This window comes from Thamnophis elegans, chromosome 4 (genome assembly GCF_009769535.1).
Source record: "Thamnophis elegans isolate rThaEle1 chromosome 4, rThaEle1.pri, whole genome shotgun sequence".
Lineage (NCBI taxonomy): Eukaryota > Metazoa > Chordata > Lepidosauria > Squamata > Colubridae > Thamnophis > Thamnophis elegans.
In genome coordinates, this window is record NC_045544.1 from 35,668,798 (window position 1) to 35,690,855 (window position 22,058).

Genomic DNA, 22,058 nt, shown 5'->3' on the forward strand with positions numbered 1-22,058 from the left:
TCTACATTCCGACAGCCACAAACACATGTTCACACATCGTCATGTGATCACATTTTGGGCACTTAGCAACCGGCTCACATTTAGAGCCATTTGCAGAATCCTGTGGTCATGTGACTGCAATTTTTTACCAGTTTGTAGCATTTACTCCTGTTTCCAGCAAAATGTGCTCATTAGTGAAATGGGATTTGCTTAATGACCATGGCAAAAATGGTTGTAAAATCAGGCATAGTCATAGGGTGATCTGCCTAACTACTAGTCCAATTTACAACCATAATTGCAGGCTCAAATACAGTTGTAAGTTGAGGACTAGCTGTAAGATGAAACAATACATTTTTTCATATGCAACTTCATATCCCTTTTTTCAAGAGGTAACCGGACTTGAGGCAATTGGAAAAAAGCACCTTTGGGACACATGACCTGGATAATTGAGAATCTCCATTGACATTCTATACATTTTATAGTCTCATTGCCTAACTGAAAATGCTTGCTTGCCTAGGAAATAAGTATTCTGGTTAAGATAATTTTAACAGTGAGACATTCATTAGGGCAGCAATTAAAATTTACTGCAAATTAAATACAATTCCATGAGCAAGTGAGTGAAATGATGCACAAAAGTTATTTTATGAGCAACATTATAAATGGCAAAATATTTGCATACAGTATTTACATTTTAAAGTTCTCTATAAACATGTATATAGTGCACCTAGAAGAGACATATTTAACTGTGTTTCATAACACAACATTTTAAACATTGAACATAAGGTTAACTGACATTACATTAAAGGCCTTTTTATACGTTCTCCATTTATGTACAGTCAATAGAAAAAAAACACTTACAAAGTTTCATGTTACATTATTTCCACTCTCAAAATACATTTTTAAATATTACATTTCAATTGCCTGCAGGAAAGTGAATGGAAAGCAGGCATTTCATGCTTTATCCTATAATTTAAAAAAGCTACATGGTTTTTAACCATTTGCATACAGAGAGAGTGCAGTTTTAATAAGTCACATATGTATACATTTATATGTGGGTATGTGGGTGTGTAGGTATGTATACACACATGTACCTAAAACACACACGCACACATACACAGCAGTACAAGAATTTAGTCAAGACAACCCCATTAATACCAACATACTCTAAAAGTGCCTTGAGCATTTTCAGGTTTTGGAACATTAGAGTTTTTAAAAAATAATACCAAAAATATAGTTCTGTGAAGTATCAGGGCTTTAATCATTTTTCTGCTAGTCCTGCACAGTCCTCCTAAGATACAGAATATGCTTGACTCTCCCTTTTCAGAGATGACTCATGTAAACGTCCTCACGTAGCATGACACGAGTCACTGATAACCTTGTGACTACTGATTAGTAATCTGAGTAGTGATTATTAATCACCCATCATCATCATCGTAAGTAGAGAACTTCACCTAGAATGGTTCTACTCACGGAATGGACCGTTAGCTTCTGACAAGACTGCTACTATAATCTTGCCTGCAATGTATGATTGGTGCTTGCCAAAAGTTTATATTGGAGATGACTTGGCCAATGATTACATGGCCAACTACCCCACATAAACTGATGACCAGCCATTAACTGTTAACTTACAATGAGGCAGTGCTGCTTACTATGTGCCCAATAAATTGCCTCTTAGGTGCCCAATAAATCATCTCGTGTGAACCTTCTGCCTTTGCAGAGAATTTTAGTAGCAAATTTAAATATCCTTTCCTCATGCCGTTATTAAAATCTCCCCTCCACAATTATCACTAAGAATACAATCAGATAGATTGTGAATAGAAACTGAATGATCAGTTTGTAGTCATCTACAATATGATCAGGACAAAGGTGAAAGTGGGACCTTGGAACAGCCCAGAGCTAATTTAAGTGAGCTACATTTTACAACTTTAGAAATAAACTAGAATTACTAATCTATGGAACACTGAATTCCCTCAGACAAGCTAGTTCCTATATGAATGTGCAGTGATATAAAGTTATTGAGCAGTAAGATGAACAACTATATGAATCCAACCTTACTCAGCTCGGAGAAAATGGACACTTGTACAATTTTTAAGGGCAGATTTAAGTAAAGTAAGTTCATTTCACATTTACTGTTTGTTTGTTTGTTTGTTTTTAATTACCATAATATTCTGCTTGATGCTTTAGGAATATATTCAAATCCAGCATTGACAGGCAAGAATATTTGAAAGGAGAAAACTACATATTCAGAGCTAAGTAAGATTACTTCAAAATAAATAATTAATCATTTAAAATCTTACATGTGCATTTTAAAGCAATATATATATTTATTTTGAATATTATGTAGTTTGTTTGGTTGGTTTTTGGGTTTGTTTGTTTTTTTTACTTTTTACCTTCCTGCAAGGTGTATTTTTAAATCGTTAGCCATTCTTATTTGTTAGCTGCAGCCTATTTTATTAGCAAATGGATACCATTTTATTTGTTTTTGGTATATGTGAGAGGAATCAAGCATTACAGCTCCTCTGCATCTTTCTATACTTGCATTCATAGGTACAATCCAAAATGAACTCAAGAGAAGTCTTGGAGGGAAAATAATACTTTGGTGCTAAAATTCATGGGCAACTTTTTTGAAAAATGGGACATTTTGCACATTTAGACTTGTTCATAATGAAGCCCTGAGGTAACCAACCAGAACAGATTTGTTTACAGACAATGGTAACACAGTGTCTCTTTACCTTATGAACAGTCCTTCATTGTAATTTTCTGTGGCATTTATCATATAGAACAGCCCATGAAAACCCATCTTAAAGGAGATACTAGTCCCATTCAGAGGGGTTAGGCTAAGCTCTCAGAAGACTGGGCTAGTTTAGATACAGTCTCTTCAGTTTCAATTGTATTCCCCAGGTCTCCATTTTCATGGCCATCAATACTTGCTTTCTTATCAAATACTGTAAGAAAAAAAATAATGAATGAAATGAGCAACTTTTTTTGACAATGATTAATGTTGCCAATATTTGGTCCAAGCACCAACTGTCAAAGATAGCATAAATCCCAAGAGAAAAAAGAAAGAGATACACATATACTTTAATTCTGAGGTTCTATGGAAGACATATAAGGGCACTTTGATGTTACAGCACCCAAGAGAAATGACAATGCACTACAATTTAAAAAGACCATCACCTTTGTTTCCTGGAAAAGAAAGAAAGCTTGTTTCACTGCTGCTTTAAGAATATATACTTTTAAGAGTTCTGGGTAAAGGGATACATACACTCCATATATATATATATATATATATATATATATATATATATATATTAAAAAAACAACAGAAATGATTAATGCCTTTTTGATCAACTCTTCTTTCTGCTATTTATCAATCGTGTTGTGTTATTGAGGTGGCAAAACCTTTCTAAAGACAGAATCCTAAGTATAATTGGAAAATAAATTTAGTAACATGCAGGGTTTATTTTAATTAACGTTTATCAAAACAGATATATGAAAACCAGAATAATTTCAGTCTGATCTGGTTGACCTTTATCTGTGTTTCTTTAAGAAACTTTACCTTGTAACGATTTATCTCCACTTCCATCTTTTCTACCGGAAGCACAATTGCTACCTTCTTCCAATTCATCAAGATACAAACGATAGCGGTGTCCACTTTCATCCTCGTATTCTACGTTTTCATCGTCTGAGTCTACTTCAGGAGCAACGTATACAACTTCAAATTCGATTTCTCCTCTCTAGAATACAAAATAAAAATCATCTTGTTGCTGAAAAACAGATAGTTTGATATATAAAGCAACGGAAGAAATCCTGAGCTGTCAGTATAAAATACACTGCAATCAATTTATACATGAGCCTCTAAAACAGGGGTGTCAAACTGGCAGCCTGCAGGCCAAATGCGTCAGGCACAGGCCACATCCACCCCAGCTCCACTAAGGGAAATAACGTCGTGAAACGGCACCTAATGACAATGTGATGCCGCAAGTTGGACACCTGTGCTCTAAAAGAACAAAAATAACTGAATTTTAGATGTTCATGTCCACCGTGATGAGCAAGCTATAAGCAAAAAAAAAAAAAAGTAAAATTAAATGTGCACCTCATCTGTCATCTGCTCATGCACTGGTTTTCCCATCTTAATTTAAACATCAAGCAATGGATGGTTAGAACCACAGAAAGTATGTGATAAAATAGCAAAGAAAAAAAAAGACTAAGAAAGATTAAGTTGCAAAACGAGACGTCTTGAAATAAATACCTATTCACAATATTCACTGACAGACCCATCAAGTAGCCTTTTTTGGTTTTTCTGAATTAAAAGCCAGAAATGCATGGATTGTTGCTCAGCTTTACTTCTGATCTATGGGAATATTTTTGGGGATGTGAGCAGTACGCATGAAATTTATTTATTTAATTTTTATGCGGCTCAATCCCAAGTTTCTGGGCACTGTATAAACAATATAAAAAGGATTCAGTTAAATCTTACTGTATCAGTTAAATCTTACAACTCCAAAAAACATATTATCAAATGCTTGTTGTGAAAGTTTTCCAAATTTTCTTGCATGCCAGAAGTGAAGAGGCAAGGCACGTCTCCGATGACAGCATATTTCCATAATAGGGGGCAATATTTAAAACATTTCTTTTCCATGCTTGTCTCATTCCCTCCTCCCTACTAAGACCAAATTATTCAAAATAATTTGTTCATGAAACCAGAATTTCAAAGAATTTGGATGATTATGAAAAAACAAGTACAATAATATACAAACCTCAATCCTGTTTACTTGATTTATCCCTTCAGAAATAGATTAATAAACTGTAAATTCCTTCTATGGCAGGGAGGGAGAATGTCCTTGAAGGATAGGAGGAAGAACTGTTACCAAGGCAACAGTAATATAAAAGGGGCATGAGCCTGAGCCAAGAAAGTAACCTGAGAAAACATTTCCTGTCAAGTCCCTCCTTAATTCACATGAAGATAAAGGGAGGGAGGAGGAAACACATTCAGACTTGAAAGAGTGATGTCAGCTCTACAAGATAGACCAGATTTAAAAAGCAATGCCACATAGTACTATCTTTATTTAACATATTTTTGCAATTGGAGAACCATACATCTACATCCTGGTTTACAGTAACTCAAAGAGTTCTTGGAAATTCTGGTTTCACAGATGTATTTAATAATAGACAATTATCATTTTCCATAACTAGAAAACATGGTAAATAAAACACACCTCATATATTGAAACTGTAAATAAATCTTCTGCTATACTTATTCCAAAAGAATAGGAAAAATATAGGTATAGTATATGAATTTTGTATTAACATATACAAAATTACCTGTTGCGAAAGAATAGTTACAGCCTCTTTGTGTTTGGCGTCTCTCAGATTAACTCCATTAACTGCCAGAATGGCATCTCCAACGTGCAGACCTCCACAGCGATCAGCAGGCTGACCCGGATGAATTTCAGAGACCAAAATGGGAACACCATGCTCCTTTCCTCCCTATCATGCCAATATTTAATACGTCAAAAATTTCTTCATATAAATCAGAATTCTTCACATTAAGTTTTTTTTTTAATGTAGAATTTATACTGCTATGTAGTCAGCAAAACGCACTAGCATAATTGCTACTCATTATTTAATGCATAACACAATTAGGAAAGCTTTATATTTTTATAGTGAATTACAAATTTTGCAGTTTTGATTAGAATATTAATATGGAACATTAGATAAATAACATTGGCTAGTATAACATGAAAGACATGCAAAGCGATATTTTTTTAAAAAACATCATTTATGAGACTAGAAAAAAAGAAAATAAATTTAAATATTACTGTAATTGAAATGCCTAGGCCTTCATGATCTTCTTTAACCAAGAGAACTTTTCTGATTGGACCAACACCTTGGCTCTTCTTTAAGGAATCTGGATTCTAATTTAGAAATTAAAACAATATGAAAAAGTGTATGTAGGCTTTTGGAATAATTATAAAATAGCAAATAACAATTCATTATCTTTTTGTTTAGTCTAGCTTTACTTAGATACTGTATGTTCAGAGTCATAATTTCTAAAAAATTAGCAAGTACTATTCTAATTAAGTTTTAGCTTAAGAATATGAAAGTGAGGGGCCTACTAAGATTCTCACAGGTAGCTGTTGTTTTATGTTTTATAAAATTTATGGGATCAAATATATGGATATACACAATATGAATCATCAAAAGCCAAATATACGTAAACAAAACCTAAAATCAACTTACATGCCCTGGGGGTGCTTGCATGGGTCGTTTCAGATCGTTTCGACCTCGGCATGCCCTGATTACAGTTTTGTGCCGGTGCAGATGGATTTCAGCTTCTAGCTGATTCCAAAGTTTGTCATGGGCAGGTCCTTTCATATCTCTACCCAACAACTGAATTTGTTGAACCCTGAAAATAAAATGTGATATATATATAACACAAATGTAACAAAGGCAACAGTAAAAATATCGGGTTTCTGTCTGGATGGTCTCTTATGACGAGCCAATGGACAGAGAATGGAAGCAGTGAACTTCCTCCCATATTTGGGCATACCAGGGGTTGTAACTGGCCCTCCCACCACACCCCTCCCAGGTGTCTCCACACCGCACGTTTTGGATGCGAGGTAAGTGCAGGGCCTGCGCAGAGGCTTTGGGAGGCTCGGGGAGGGGGAAAAACAGGCCTCCCAGAAGTTCCAGAAAGCCAGAAAGGGACCAATTTCCAGCCTCCAGAGGGCTTCCGGAGTCCGGGGGGAGGTCGTTTTCACCCTCCCAGAGGTATGAGAAAAGCATCTGGAGCCTGGGGAAGGTGAAAACGCCCCCCCCCCATGGTGCAGAAGACTGGCATGGCCACACCCACCATGGCCACGCCCAACATGCAACCGGGCAGAGAACCCACTGCTGAAATTTTTGAAGCCCACCCCTGTCCATTTCTACCTCTATTATCCAACCATTTATAAAAGAAGTCCCATGTTTGAAAATACTCTGTATCTTTTTTTTTTTATCTTTAATGTCAATCTGTCCATTTCTGCACAATCTAATATTTTTTTAATGACATCTTCTTCTCTTGGTGTTTCCTCATTTTTCCAGTACTGTGCAAATACAATTCTTGCTGCTGATGAAACATGTAATATTAAATGCAAATTCCCCTTATCATACTTTTCTGGTACTATAACTAACTAAAATATTTATGGCTTATAATCTATATGCTGCTTTAAATTTTTTCTAACCAGGTATGTATTTTTGTCCAATATTTTTTTGCTTTCACACATGTCCACGATATGTAATAGTACATGCCCAGTGCATTAACAATAGTTTTAGTGAGAATCATATCAACGGCAGGAAGGAGAGAGCAGGGTTTAGAATAAAGGAGTTGGCAATATTTTGTGCAATTGTCCAACTGCAATAATAATCCCCCAGGGGATTATTATTATTTTTTGAAAGTTTTTTCCCACAGATTTCAGCCCGATTCAGCCCATTTTCAAACTTGTTCTTTCTTTTGCCATTTTCTCCCCCAAATCAAATTTGGACTTTTGTTTGGTGCTAAAAGGCAGCTGACTAGCTAGATAGCGGATCCTGTCCTCCTCATGTAATTTATTTCCGTTTTGCTGAGTTGAAAAGAATGAAAAAGGCTATTGGACTAGTCCACAGCTAAAATAGTATGTCCGTGGTCTCACCTCTTTTCGAGACAACTACATATTCTCCCCACCACAGGTACTTTTAAATAAGTCCTTAATTATAATAGCTGGAATTTTTACAGCAAATTCCAGGTGCATTCTCATAAATAGCTATATGGTAAGTGCTGTTGTTGTCAAACGTACCTTCCAGCTAGTTCTTTATCTAAATATTTAGCTGCGAGTCTGGCTCCATATACTTCAGCCTGAAGCACAGCTATGTGTCGACGTAGAGCCTCATTTTCCTTCCGTAGCAATTTCACTTCAGCTTCAAGTTGGGCTTCTTTCACCTTTTCTTTCTTGCTGGCTTCAAGTTCTCTCTCCTGGAAAAAATTAAACAAGTTCTTAATAACTTCCATCACAAAATTAACAGGCTCACTCTATATATATGAACAGTACTAACACATCAGTGGGTTGTTGTTTTTACAGAAAATTACCTATGACACAAAGCTGCATAACTGAATACTGCACTTTCGACAGTAAAAGCTCTTTCCTAAAAAAAACCACTCTAGTAACATAGTAAAACAGTTCTTCATCTAAAATAAAAATATGCAAACCTCCACAAAATGTTCGATAATCTAGCTGCCAATTTCTCTGTAGAACAGAAAGCAATTTGGCAGAAAATCTGAAAAGCTTTTTGTTTAAAAATAAATAGCTATGAATTATAAACATGTGCCCCTTAAATCCTACTATGCTGTCTCACTTTGGGGGAGAGAGGTTGTTTCTGAGAGGGATAAGTGAAGCCATTAGCAGCATACACCAAAAGTGTATGTAGACCCCCTAAAGCCTGAAGGTCATTCTAGCTACCCATCTAAAGGAAATGGGGTGCCTACATTTGGCTGCAGAGATACAAGAAGACACGGGAGTTAGATGATCACATTAGTGACAATGTCACAGATGTAATTTTACACTGCATAGGAGAAAGCTATGCTAACCACTCTTTTACCAAGAAAACCACAAGTTAGGCAATATAAAATGACTGATAATATAGCACCAGATGATGCCAGACATCTAGTTGCTGATGCTGCCATGCAGGAAAAGAAAATCTAAAGCTGCAAAGACAAAATTACACTGAGAAGACGGAACATAAGCATAAACATGGGGAAGCACAACACAGTGAATGATCTACACATTGACATCTTTGGTATCAGTGAATTAAAATGGATTGGAATTAGACACTTCAGTCAGAAGATCATACAACTGACTTACGATATAAAAAAACTTAGAAAACAAAGGACATAAAAAACAAAGAAGGAACAGCATTGCTTTCATAATCGAGATGGATATGGAAAAGAGAATACTCAGGTAAGAATGCTGTCAATGATCAAATAGTATTAATTATCATATTTTTTCAGACTATAAGACGCACCAGTATATAAAACGCACCAAGATTTCTAAGAGGCAAGTAAGAAAAAAAAGTTTTTGCCTTGCTCCAGCCCTGCTGAAGCCTGCAGAGTGCTGCTGGGGGCTGAAGGAAAGCAAAAAAGCCTCAGTTTTTACAAAAAAACGGGATTGGGTGGGGGGGCTTCAGGAGGCCAAAAATGGCTGTATTTGGTGTATAAGACGCACCAACATTTCCACACACTTTTAGGGGGTGGGGGAAAAGGTGTGTCTCATACTCCCAAAAATATGGTAGATTTCAGATAACCTTTTAATATGACAATTATCCAAGTTACTGCTACAGTCACTGATGCAAAATGAGAGATTAATGAATGTTACAGACAAGTCCAATCTAGAATTGATAGCACATGCCAAAAGGTGAGTTGCCTATGATGGAGACTGGAATAGCATATAGTTGGAAATAGCTAGGAGGAAATCATAATTGTATTATGTGGCCTAAGAAATAGAAATGAAGCAAGATAATGACTTAACTGTTTCTGCCAACCCAACCAATGAATTTTTTTTATTGCTAACATAGTCTTCAAACAACCAAAACAGTATTTGTCTACATAGACATCACCAGATGGAGCACATACAAATCAAACTGACTAGTAACAAGGAGATGGAAGTTCTTAGTTCAAACAGCAAAAAATATAGTAAGGGGCAGATCATATATAAGTTCCAAGTAAGGTTAAAGTGAAGCACAAAGCCAACCAGTTTCTACAATATGATTACCATTTCCATCAGGAATCATTTTGAATTCCTGAATTTCATTGACAATGAACCAGTGGAACAATGGAAGAAAATTAAAGCTGTTAATGATGAATGTGAAATAAAACTGCCAAAGACCAAGAAAAAACAATAGCAAACTGGGTATCAGGACAAATGTGGAAATTGCCAAGAAGAGAGGAAAAGCCACAGACAACAAAGACAAAAATCTCAAAAAACAAGTATATAAAAATACCTTCTAGAACAGGGGTGGTCAAACTCACATTGTCATGTGATGCATCACGACTTTTTCCCCTTCACTAAACTGAGTGTGAACAGCGTGTGCTCCATCCGTCCCACAGGCTGCGGGTTTGACACCCCTGTCCTAAGGTAAAGATAAAGGTTCCCCTTGCACATATGGGCTAGTCGTTCCCGACTCTAGGGGGTGGTGCTCATCTCCGTTTCAAAGCCAAAGACTCAGCACTGTCCAAAGACATCTCCGTGGTCATGTGGCCGGCATGACTTAATGCCGAAGGCACAAGGAACATTGTTATCTTCCCATCAAAGGTGGTGCCTATTTTTCTACTTGCATTTTTATATGCTTTCGAACTGCTAGGTTGGCAGAGGCTGGGACAAGTAATGGGAGCTCACTCCATTACACGACACTAGGTATTCAAACTGCCGAACTGCCAACCTTTCTGATCAACAAGCTCAGCGTCTTAGCCACTAAGCCACCACGTCCCTATTCCCCTATCCTAGAATATTCAAAAATGTCTCAATTTGAATTTTTCCATGAGCTATTTTGGAGATTCTGATAATCAACAACATATCCATACATATATCCATACATCCAACTGTGTAATTAGGCAATTAGGTTAAGTCATGAAGCTAATGTTTTATGAAGACAAATTACCTAGAATACCATCAACCAATAACAAAAGAGAGAGAAAAATCACTTCATCTATATATTATTGAGACCGCAAAACATTAAATACACCAGATAATTATTCTTTTAAGAAACACTTTGTTTTGCACGTGTTTTTGAATGACTGTCTACCACACTAAGTCACAGAAACTTTTGTTCAGAGTTTAAGTGCATTATGTTGCTATTATAGGTAAGCTAAATTCCAAACCAATCGCCTGTTTAATAAATTTCAACTTAACTTCAATAATCCCTTCAAAAAAAATTAGTTAGTCATAGCAATTAATATCAGCAATATAATCATGCATATTGGATAGAAGAAACATCCAATCTAACAATTGAACCTACAAGTAGTTGGCTAGGAAGTTACAGAAAAGCCAAAAATATATTTGAGATTAACTGTCAGGGCCAAAATAAGTACAAAACTCCTTTGAGTTTAAATATGGATGAAGGCATCAAATGAACTTACCATATCCTCCAAAGAACAGGCAGACTTAAGATGAGAGAAAAAAAGTATCATAATTAGAAATATTGGCCAAAGTATCAAACTAAGTTAGATCAAACTACAATAACTCTAAGCTTGCAATCTAACTATAAAGTCTGGTGAAAAACTGACACAGTGAAACTCAACACACTATTTATTTCATTTAATGTGGTGGTATCAATCCTGTTATCCAAACAATTACTATCTATATCTCTCATTTCCAGAATACAGTCTCAATTCATCAAAATAAAAGTAATAAGAATCATCCTCAATGAAGTATTTTCAACAATAGAGCAACCCCATGCAATCTTTACATAGAATATATTCTTTTTCTAAGTTTATATTTCTTATATTATTAACTGCAGCATAAAGGTTAAAAAAATCCATTAAAATTAAAAATGGCACATCCATCTCTCTCCATACAAAAACTGCAGCACAAACAAGAAATGCAGAACTATTTCCCCTCTTTTTTAGGGTTCTCTCAAGAAGTGCACTATTGATTCAAGAACCTTTAAGAAAATGAACCAAGCATATTATGCTTTGAGGATAAGCGGTTAGAAGCAAACTGGGAGGGAATTTTTATCACTGACACTGTTATTGAGTTAAGGAATAGAAAGGTATATAAGGGAAGATAGGTTGCCGTGAGAAAACGTCAAAAATTCCTCTCATCTCACATTGTTGCCTTTTTGCCTTGCTATTATAACATTCTGACATTATCACATTAATTTAAAGGTTTCCATTTTACATGTTTAATTTGCGCTGTGGTAAACTTATGTTGTTAAAGAAAATAGATAAATATATAAAAATGGCCTCGGTAACCTAAAGCAGACAAACAACATATACATTTCCCCTTGAACTTCTTAGAATGGGCAAGGTAAAAACTAAAATCTGTAACAGGCACGCAAAATATTTTGATGTTTTTAAACTATAAGAATACTTTTTTCTTTAACAAAAGCACTCACCAATTTTGCCTTTATTGCCCCGGAATCAACGTTCAGACCAGTCTTTGCATGAAGCTGAAGTTGAATGGCATGGAGTTGCAATAGTTGGTCATGCACTTCTCTTTCTAATACTGCCTTTTCAGCCCGAGTTTCTGTCAGTTCTGATTTCAGATCTACTAGTTGAGCCTGGAACACATAATGTTATTAAATAATTAACATCACTGAATATCTACAATACTCAAAAGAAATGTAATCCTTAAAGCAATACAAGAAAGGTCATAAAATGGGGAAAACTCCCTTAACAAACGACTCCCTTAAGAACAGAAATTTTGGGCTCCATTGTGGTCATAAGACGAGGACTACCTGTAGTAATATTTCAAATTCACTTGTTTGTGAACAATTAAATTATCACAATTTTTCATGTCTATCAGGTATACATTTTTTCTAATTTTCTTGGAATTGGAAACATATTTTTAATCATTTTTTTTAAAAAAATACTTGATTAAGTTTCAGCAACAATTAATCTTTATGCCGAGCTTTATCAACTGTCACAAGACAACTATTTATGGTTAGTTTTCTGAGTATACACTAAATATACCCTAAAGATTTTTGGATAAAAATCAGACATACTAAGAGATACAATAGGAGTCCTTGGACTGACTGATCAAAACTATGTGTAGAACAGTGCCTGTTTAAATTCCAAGTAAATTTAGAAACATTCTAACAGTTAGAACATAAAATTCTAAGGCTGTGAATGGTTAGTTTTACTGAAGCCTCACAAGCCAATAGGGTGCTTCAGCAACACATTTGGAATTCAAATTAGTTATTTTCTATTTAAAATGTACAGGGTCCAAGTCCTTGGCTAAGACCTGTGTATTATCTTTATAAGCATCTAATAAATTTCAGGGTTTGAACCTGAAGTTTAACCTGAAGTACACGATCAAGTTCACAGCTTAAGCATCTTTCAAAATATTTATTTTATTTATACCCTGCCCATCTTGCAGTTTGGGGCAACTCTAGGGGGCTATATTTCAATGTAAGTAGTAGATAATATTAATTTATTGTTTTTCAAATATGTCTGATATTATTGTATAATTACAATTAATGCAAGCTTGTGTTTTCACACAACTTATTTTTATTGGCATTTCAGATTCCAGTGTTCTACTCATTTACCCTGGATTTTTTTTTTAAGATTTTTTTAAGATTTGATTTTCCAGTAACTACTGAAATGGAAAAACAGGAAAACTAATTTCAGGTTCACAGGAAATGTTGAACAAAATATTTAGGGTAATCATCCACAAATAGGCTAAATCCTATCATAATCTAAACAATAGCATCATGTTAAAATCTATTATCATTTTTTAAATGTTGATTGCTCTCGTGGTTGTAAGGATGTAAAAAACAGATCTGCCTCGGAATGAATTATGTTATAGTTTCGAATTTGGGGAAATATATTGCATAAATTTGTATTTGTCTATAAAGATATCAAAATAGTGAGGTTTTTTTTTCCTTTCAATTCTTTAACAGGGCTGATTTTCTGTGAACAAAATGTTGTCCATCACTATAAAGACATGCATATCTTTATTGTAGAAATAGAAGGAAAAGGTAAGTATACATTTTAAAGCTGTATTTCATTTTATCCTGTCCTATATTACAAAGATCCATATGGCATGTCAAAGAAGTGCTGGTTAGTGCTTTTGGAAGTGCTTAAGCAATGAAAGAAAATCAGGAAAACTTAACTCATGAACCATTTTTTAAAAATAAAATTTAGGAGGCTGGTATTCACTATAAACACTTAGTTCTCATCAATAGTAATACACTGCTGAAATCTCCTAGGCCACAATGTAAAGTCAATATCAAAATTCTTGTAGACAATAATAAAAATGCCCGAACAACAACATGCTGTAGATCCAAAGAGATTATACTTGAAGTAGCAGCTCCCTTTTCTATCTTTTGCTCTAATACTACAACTCTTCAGGGATTTCAAAGCTGGGATGTTGCAGATCCAAAATGATGAAAATGCTATAAAATGTAAGGAGTCAAATGCTTGAACATTTTTCAGCTTGAATATTTTTCAACTGTGAAAAGGTCACAGATTAGTCTAAATGCCTAGAAATTCTAGGAACTGTAGCCCCATTACTTCAGAGTCAACAATTTAGGGATTGTATTTAACATACGGACACTACAAGAACTAGTATGAATAAAAACAGATAGTGAGGCAGAAATTTTTCAAAGATTTCATAAGATATAACATATACCGTATTTTTCAGACTATAAGATGCACCTGTGTGTAAGACACACCAAGATTTCAAAAAGGTAAGAAAAAAAGTTTTTGTCCTCTCCGGCCCTCAGAAGCAGGCTTCAGCAGGGCTGAGGGAAGGCAAATGCCCCTGTTTTTCCCCAAAATGGGGCTTTTTCCCTTACCCCAGCCCTGCTGAAGCTGGCAGGGTGTTTCTGGAAGGTGGGGGAAGGAAAAAACACCCCTGTTTTGGTGAAAAACAGTCCATTTTTTGCCCATTTTTCACAAAAATGGGATGCCGGAGTGGGGCTTTGGGAGGCCAAAAATGGCTGTATTTGGTGTATAAGATCCATCAACATTTCCATGCTCTTTTGAGGGGGGGGAATGCATCTTATACTCCGAAAAATATGTCATTATTTAGTTAAAATATATAAATGTATTTTATTTACCCATCATGTCATAGCATATACTAGCATATATTTTACCAGTATAGGGAAACAAACTATCCTGATAAAAAAACAAAGGTACAGTCAACCATGGCCTTATTTTCCTACAGGAAAATCCTGGAAATACAGATAATCCTCGATTTACAATAGTTCATTTAGTGACAGTTCAAAGCTACAATGGCACTGAAAACAGTGACTTTACCGTTTTTCACATTACTTTGCAGATCCACATAATCATGTGATCAAAACTCAGATACTTAGCAAATGATTCATATTTATGACCATTGATGACTTTATGACTTTATTTATGACTGTGTCCCAAGGCACATGAGATCACCTTTTGTGATCTTCTGACAAGCAAAGTCAATGGGGAGGCAGATTCACTTAACAACTGGGTTAGTTAACTTATCAACTGCAATGATTCACTTAACAATTGTGGCAAGAAAGGTCATAAAATGGGGCAAAACTCATTTAATAAATGACTCCCTTAACAACAGAAATTTTGGGCTCCATTGTGGTCATAAGACAAGGACTACCTGTAGTAATATTTCAAATTCACTTGTTTGTGAACAATTAAATTATCACAATTTTTCATGTCTATCAGGTATACATTTTTTCTAATTTTCTTGGAATTGGAAACATATTTTAATCATTTTTTTAAAAAATAATACTTTATTAAGTTTCAACAACGGTTAAAATACAAGGAAACAAAATCAGGTAAATGTTGAGGAATTATTTTCTAATATGATGGCTGAATTCATTACGGTAAGTCAGGTCTGCTTAACAACACTGACTGTTGTGGAACCACATAGCTAAGTTCACATAATACATTAAAACTTAAACTGCTATTTCTTAAACTTTTTTTCCCTCTCAGAACCTCTTCTTTTTTTTATTATTATTATTAATTTTTTTTTATTTTGTTACATAAACAACACATGCCCACACCAGTGGGAAAAGAAAAAATCAAAACACAAAAAAGATAGAAAACAAAAAACAAGGCAAGGGAAAAAAAAGAAAAAACAAAAGAAAAAAAACACAGGTATATATTATAAAAAAGTATATCAGCTGGTTACAACATGTTTTGGTGCATCTCTTCCATTAATTCATATTAATTCAAATATCTTAACTCAAATGTTTACCATATTGACATCATTATACCTCCACTTTTAGTTGACTACAGTTATTTAAACATCTTTCATCCTTAACTATGCCAAAGATTTAATCCATAACCATATGCTAGCATTTCATTTACTTGTTTGTAAAATCCTCTATTAACATCAAATTCTCATATCCTGTTTTAGCTAAACATCCATAATATTTAATACCAAAAATTCCATCTTCCATGTATATAGTTTATTATCATTCTCCTTTCTTTATGTAATTATATCGTATATTATAACAATTTCCCCATATTAGTTAACATTTAACTGTATATAATTTTATTTTATTTTTTAATAGTGATAATTATTGTGATTAATAACCTCTTCTTTTAATAATTATGAAGGACCCAAAGGATTTTGTTTTAATTGGTTACATTTATCAATATTTACATTTAAAAATTAGAATTGATGCATTCAATGCTGTGCCTCACAATTGTTTGATGTGATTTCAATATTTAATTATGTTTCAGCATAGGCTGACAAATAATTTTGTTTTCACTCATCCCTGAGAGTGTCATGAGGACTTTTACATCAACACTAAGACCACACTTTAAGAAACACTGCAACGAACTACCACATTAACAACATTAGAATGAGAATGTTGAAATAAATGCAAGAAATGGGAAGGAACTTCTGGGCCAATATTTAAACCTTCATTTTAGCTTGCATTATCTAAGTCTTTCTAGTTGTAAATTATCTTGTCTCTCCTCTAGAAGTATCTAGGTAAAGTAATCTGGTGAAACCAAGGTGCTGTTTCAGAAGAAATAATTCTAAAAATCTCCCACCATTTCTTTTAGGCATAGTTCTTTCCAGGTGAAATTTTCTGAACTACCAAGAAATTCTGCAATTGTACATTAGAACTTTTCAACTATCACTGAACGATCATATTGAAGCTGATACTTTTTCTCCAACATGTTAATACCAATGCCTGTTACCACTTATTATCGCTGTATTCTTATATTTTTTTGCCTTTTGACAGTAACTACTGTCTTGTCAATAATTATATTTATAATATGGATTTTAGAGTTATCAGATTATAACATTCTAGTGAATAAATAGTATTTTACCATCTCAATACTTCAATGCCTTCAGTCATAATAAAATATAATATGCCACAATATATTGAAATTACTGTAAATGTTTAGCTTCCTTATAGAGTCTCTATGAAACTACTCAAGTAATTATTATACTTAGCACATGTTTGAAATAAAAGTACAAATTATAACAAATGCATGTCTATTTATAACTTAGAAAAATAACTTAAGATTGATACTTTTCACTTTGGCAGAAAGTCAATAAAGAACCAAGAAATATCTAACCTACCCACGCATACTTAAAATAGTTCAAGATTATGTTTGTTTTTATCAGTACAGTATTTCTGCAAAGTAGTTGGGAAAAGAGAAAGATAATTGATAAAGATAATTCATCCTCAATTTGTACCATTTTTCATGTATCTGGAGCAGAGGTTCTACTTTATTAACATTAGGACAGGTATATCCTTTTCTTATGACAACTGAGCCCAAAATTCCTGTTGCTAAGTGAGACATTTATTAAGTGAGTGTTGTCCCATTTTATGATCTTTCTTGCCACACCTGTTAAATAAATCACTGCAGTTGTTAAGTTAATGAAACAGTTGTAAAGTTAATCTGGCTTCCCCATTGACTTTGCTTGTCAGATCGCGAAATGTGATCACATGACCCCGGGACACTGCAGTCATCATAAATATGAGTCAGTTGCCCAGCATCTGAATTTAGATCATGTGGCCATGGGTTGCTGCAACGGTTGTAACTGTGAAAGTCACTCTTTTCAGTGCTGTTGTAACTTCGAACAGTCACTAAACAAACTGTTGTAAATCAAGGACTACCTGTGTTCAGAAAATTAATTGTTGCATTAAAAACCTTGCTACATTATAGCATTCCAAAAAGTGTTACCTTATATATTGTTTCTGTCTATTCAGTACAGTATTTATGTCTACAAAATTAGTGATTTTCAGGTCACTTTCTTTATTGCTTTTTATAATTGATGCAGTTTATTAAATGGCGCCATAGTTCCACCACCAATTTGTCTACATAAATATTGTTGTTGCTTAGCAAACGTGATATAGTACTTACTGACCTTGGGAGAGTTTGGCTAGACACCTAAGTTATTTCCCTGCCGCCAAGTGTCCCTGGATGCTTAACTGGCAAGTTTATTTAACTAGCATTTACATTGATATTTACCACAACAATGAAGATATTTAGGCTTAGGGACCTCAAATGGCTATTTTATTTCTATTTTCCTTTCCCCAACTTCTGCTACAGCCAATTATACTTGGCATGATTGAGTTTTTAAAATATACAGAGCTCTACTGTAGCATGTTTGTGTAGTATAGCTTTTTAAAATTAGCAATACTTTTCTCCAGTAGCCTGAAGTAGAGAATATTTGACCTCTGAGATCTTCACAGCATAAATGCTTACTGCATCACTTAGTTAAAGGCCTCACTGTGGTGTCAATTTCACAACACAAACACATTTACCACTCTATCCACAAAGATATCTTCAGACAGATCACACACAGAGGCAGTATGTCAGCATTATCTTTTTTCTCACTATCATACAGTATTACTTCCTAAAATATCTTACTAAGCCTAAGGGTTAGTTAAGTCCCTCAAAAGTATGACTATTTGTTTATGACCCAGGCTCCACAGACTGGGTCAGAAGATTTTTTAAAATCAGGATATTGTTTTCTTACACTTACAATTACCCCAGGCTTGAATAGGCTATAAAGAGAGCAATTGATCCTTAATCACTAAGAGATACACAAAACATATACTTCAAACATAATCACTCTAGAAAACAATGCTCAGAGAGCATGTAGGACCACTCATTTCAACCCTGAGCTACAAATATTCTCCTTTATTGGTATATAGCCCATGACAATACAGGTAGTCCTCGACTTACGATCACAACTAAGCCCCAAATTTCTTTTGCTAAAGGAGACATTTGTCAAGTGACTTTTGCCCCATTTTATGATTTTTCTCACCTCAGTTATTAAGTGAATTGCTGCAGTTGATAAGTCAGTAACTCGGTCGTTAAGTGAACCTGGCTTCCCCATTGTCTTTGCTGGTCAGGAAGTCACAAAAAGTGGATCACGTGATCTTGGGACACAGCAACCATCATAAATCTGATGGTTGCCATAAAGTTGCCCACCGTCTGAATTTTGACGACACAACCCTAGAGAGGGTGCCACAGTTATAACCGAAAAACAGTCACCGGTCACTTTTTTCTCTGTGCCTCTGCTGTTAACTCTGATCGGTCACTAAATGAACTGTTGTAAGTCGAGGACTAACCTGTAACATGCGTTTCAAGGACTGGGGAAATCACAACAGCAGAGATTACATGAGTAATGTTACATTCCTTCCCCGCCTATTTAACAAACACAAAGATCTATTTCCTATTTCAAAGGGGAAAGTGAGGGGTGAGGTCTCAACTACCTATCAATGACTACTTCAGCTTCAACCACAATAATACAGGAACACACAATAGATATAAACTCAAGATAAACCGCTCCAAACAAATACGACTTCAGTAGCCGAGTGGTCAATGCCTGGAATGCACTACCCGACTCTGTGGTTTCTTCCCCCAAGCCCCAAAACTTTAACCTTAAACTGTCTACTATTGACCTCACCCCATTCCTAAGAGGTCTGTAATAAGCACCAGCATGCCTAGTCCCTGTCCTAACGTTTCTTTTTGTTCGTATCCATTTCATGTATCAAAAATCATGTTTATACTTATATATGTTATCCAATACATGCTTGACGAAATAAATAAATCTATCCTTCCCGCGGGCCCACTATCTCTGGGAACCGGGCAACCCTCGCTCTCTCCCCCCCCCCCCCCCCCAAATTCACCTCCAGCTTGTGGTTGATCTGGGACACCGTTTGCGCCTTGTGGCAGAGCTGGGCGAAGCAGGAGCTCAGGCTGGTCATCTTCTGCCGCCCTTCGTAAGTGATGTCCGCCTGATCCGGGTCGATCTCGCCCAGCAGCAAGTCCACATCCACGAAAGCCTTGTCGAATTCCTTTTCCAGGACTTCCAGCCAGCGGAACATCGACAGCCCGCCGCCGCTGCCCCCGCTTCCACCGGGGGAGCAGGAGGTGGAGGAAGAGGAGGACGAGGAGGCTGCCGCTCCCCCTCCGCAGGCCCCGGAGCTCGATCCCCCGCAGGAATCCATCCCCACGCCGGACATGGCTCGCGGGTGGTGGTAGCCTTGCGCTCCTGCCCCCGACACGCTACGGCCCAACTTCGGCAGGGCTGCAGGACGCGCGCCCGCCCTCAGCGCTGGCGATACGAGACGCGGCGGCTGCGGCGGCGACGTCCTGCCTGCCCCGAGACGCAGGCGGAGAAGGAACGGCGGCGATTAGAGAAAGCGACTCGCTCTCGCTCTCTCCCGGGCGCATGCGCTAAGAAAACGTCTGCGCTTCTGTCACCCGACCGGCGGCTGGAGAAAACCCGCCGTGCGGGAAGATCGGCGATCGACTTCTTCGGCCTGCCACAAGACAGCCGAGTTTGCCAAGGCAAAGTGGGACGATGCCCCGATTCGTCGAGCGGAGGCGGCGTTCCCTTCCGCCTTTGACTTAAAAAGAGGGGTGAGAGAAGCAAACGGCGCTTCTGAGCGGCTAGGAAGGATGCCGGGTCAGCGGGTGGCTTTTGGGGAAGCTCACAAAGCATTTAATTTTAATTTATTTATTTTGTCAAGCATGTATAAGTTAACACAGAGGTCTTCAAACTTTGATTTTTACAGTCTTTAAAACAAAAACCAACCTGGACTCGTTCTTGTGATAGAGAAAGGCTGACAATCAAGTCTGAATTTTATGCTGATTCAAGAACCAGTGAATGGCATTTTTAATGTGGCTTTCTGATTATGCTCTAAGAAACTACTACTCAAATCAATCTCTACAATCACATAGCAAAAGACCATCACATCTCCTTTCTGCTAGTGTACTTATGGTACATCAGTTTTAATTGCAGTGGGAAAAGTTCACTATCTTTCACTAACTATCTGTTAGAAGATTATTTTGTTCATTAAAAAAATTAGCAAATTAAGGAGCGAACTTTTTGAAATATAAAAGGAGTAGAAATGAATTAGAAGTGTTGTTGAGAAGCTAAGCTAAAATAAATAGAAGCTAGATGAAATAGTGTTAGTAATGTCTACTACTGATTTCCCAAACAAGATAATTTTACAAAATCCCCTCCAGCTGAGTTTAATATCTAGTGATAACATGGTCACATCCTTGCAGTGTTTGTAGTAGAAACATGGCATCAGTTTGTCATTGCCTTCTAGGATTCTTTTTTATAATTTTCTCATTCAAAGCTATTGCCTTGACATTTCTCGATGTTCCCAAATACTAAGCCCAACCCTGCTTCACTTTTTCAAGGTCAATAAGGGTTGCCCCCTGCTCCAATGTTTTCCAAAAACAAATAGTTAATCTTTCAGGGGGGATCTGGACATCTGTAAGGAGACTAACAGCCAAGTATGCTGCTTCGATTAATTGATGTTCCCTCTGCAAGCAAACAAGCTCAGAGAAGAATCAAGGACTCCATAATGGCAAACTTGAGGCAGGCCAACCTGTACATTTTTATATATTCAGAGAATGCAAAATTCTTGCACTAATAAAACATGTAAGTTATATTTCCCCCCTACACAAAACACTGTTTATATTATGGGGAAAATACAGCTCTTTTTTCCATTTTCCACAGAACAATTATGATTGCAGAATACAAATACTGTATACCTTTAATTACCCCTGCTTTTCACACTTTTAAAAGCCTTCCCTAGAAATAGAAATAGCACTCATACACTGCTTCATGGTAATGTACAGCCCTCTCTAAGTGGTTTACATTGTTAGCAAATTGCCCCCAACAATCCTGGTCCTCATTTTACTGACTTCAGAAAGATGGAAGGCTGATTCAACCTTGAGCTAGGCAGGATTGAACTCCTGGCAGTTGGCAGAATTAGCCTGCAATACTGCATTCTAACCACTGCACCACAACAGACTGTGGAGAGTGAGTGCAAAAGACTTTGTTTAGCAACTTCAGTTGTGTAATAGAATGTTGCAAGGAGGCGGATTCCAAAGAGGGAGGAGTAAGAGG

General features: G+C 36.2%; 1 protein-coding gene across 2 annotated transcripts; it reads right to left on the reverse strand.

Annotated features, from left to right (window-relative positions):
• Positions 1-541: 541 nt before the first annotated feature.
• Positions 542-20,865, reverse strand: GOPC (golgi associated PDZ and coiled-coil motif containing). 2 transcript variants are annotated; one of them, XM_032215401.1, is made up of 9 exons: positions 19,819-20,865; positions 12,106-12,270; positions 11,129-11,152; positions 7,797-7,972; positions 6,223-6,388; positions 5,802-5,897; positions 5,305-5,469; positions 3,539-3,716; positions 542-2,924 (listed from the first exon to the last, which is right to left on the reverse strand). In XM_032215401.1, the coding sequence occupies exons 1-9, from the start codon at positions 20,152-20,154 to the stop codon at positions 2,812-2,814; spliced, it is 1,419 nt and encodes a 472-aa protein (XP_032071292.1). In that variant the 5' UTR covers positions 20,155-20,865; the 3' UTR covers positions 542-2,811. The 2 variants fall into 2 exon arrangements, with proteins under 2 accessions (XP_032071292.1, XP_032071293.1); XM_032215402.1 differs by lacking the exon at positions 11,129-11,152 and having other exon boundaries at positions 19,819-20,861.
• Between the last annotated feature and the right edge of the window lie 1,193 nt (positions 20,866-22,058).

Coding starts and splice junctions, on each gene's coding strand:
- GOPC (XM_032215401.1), bottom strand. CDS start 20,154: ATGTCCGGCGTGGGGATGGATTCCTGCGGGGGATCGAGCTCCGGGGCC. Junction 5,470..5,801: donor GCCTAGGCATTTCAATTACA/GTAATATTTAAA, acceptor TTGGCATGATAG/GGAGGAAAGGAGCATGGTGT. Junction 3,717..5,304: donor TAACTATTCTTTCGCAACAG/GTAATTTTGTAT, acceptor TTTGTATTCTAG/AGAGGAGAAATCGAATTTGA.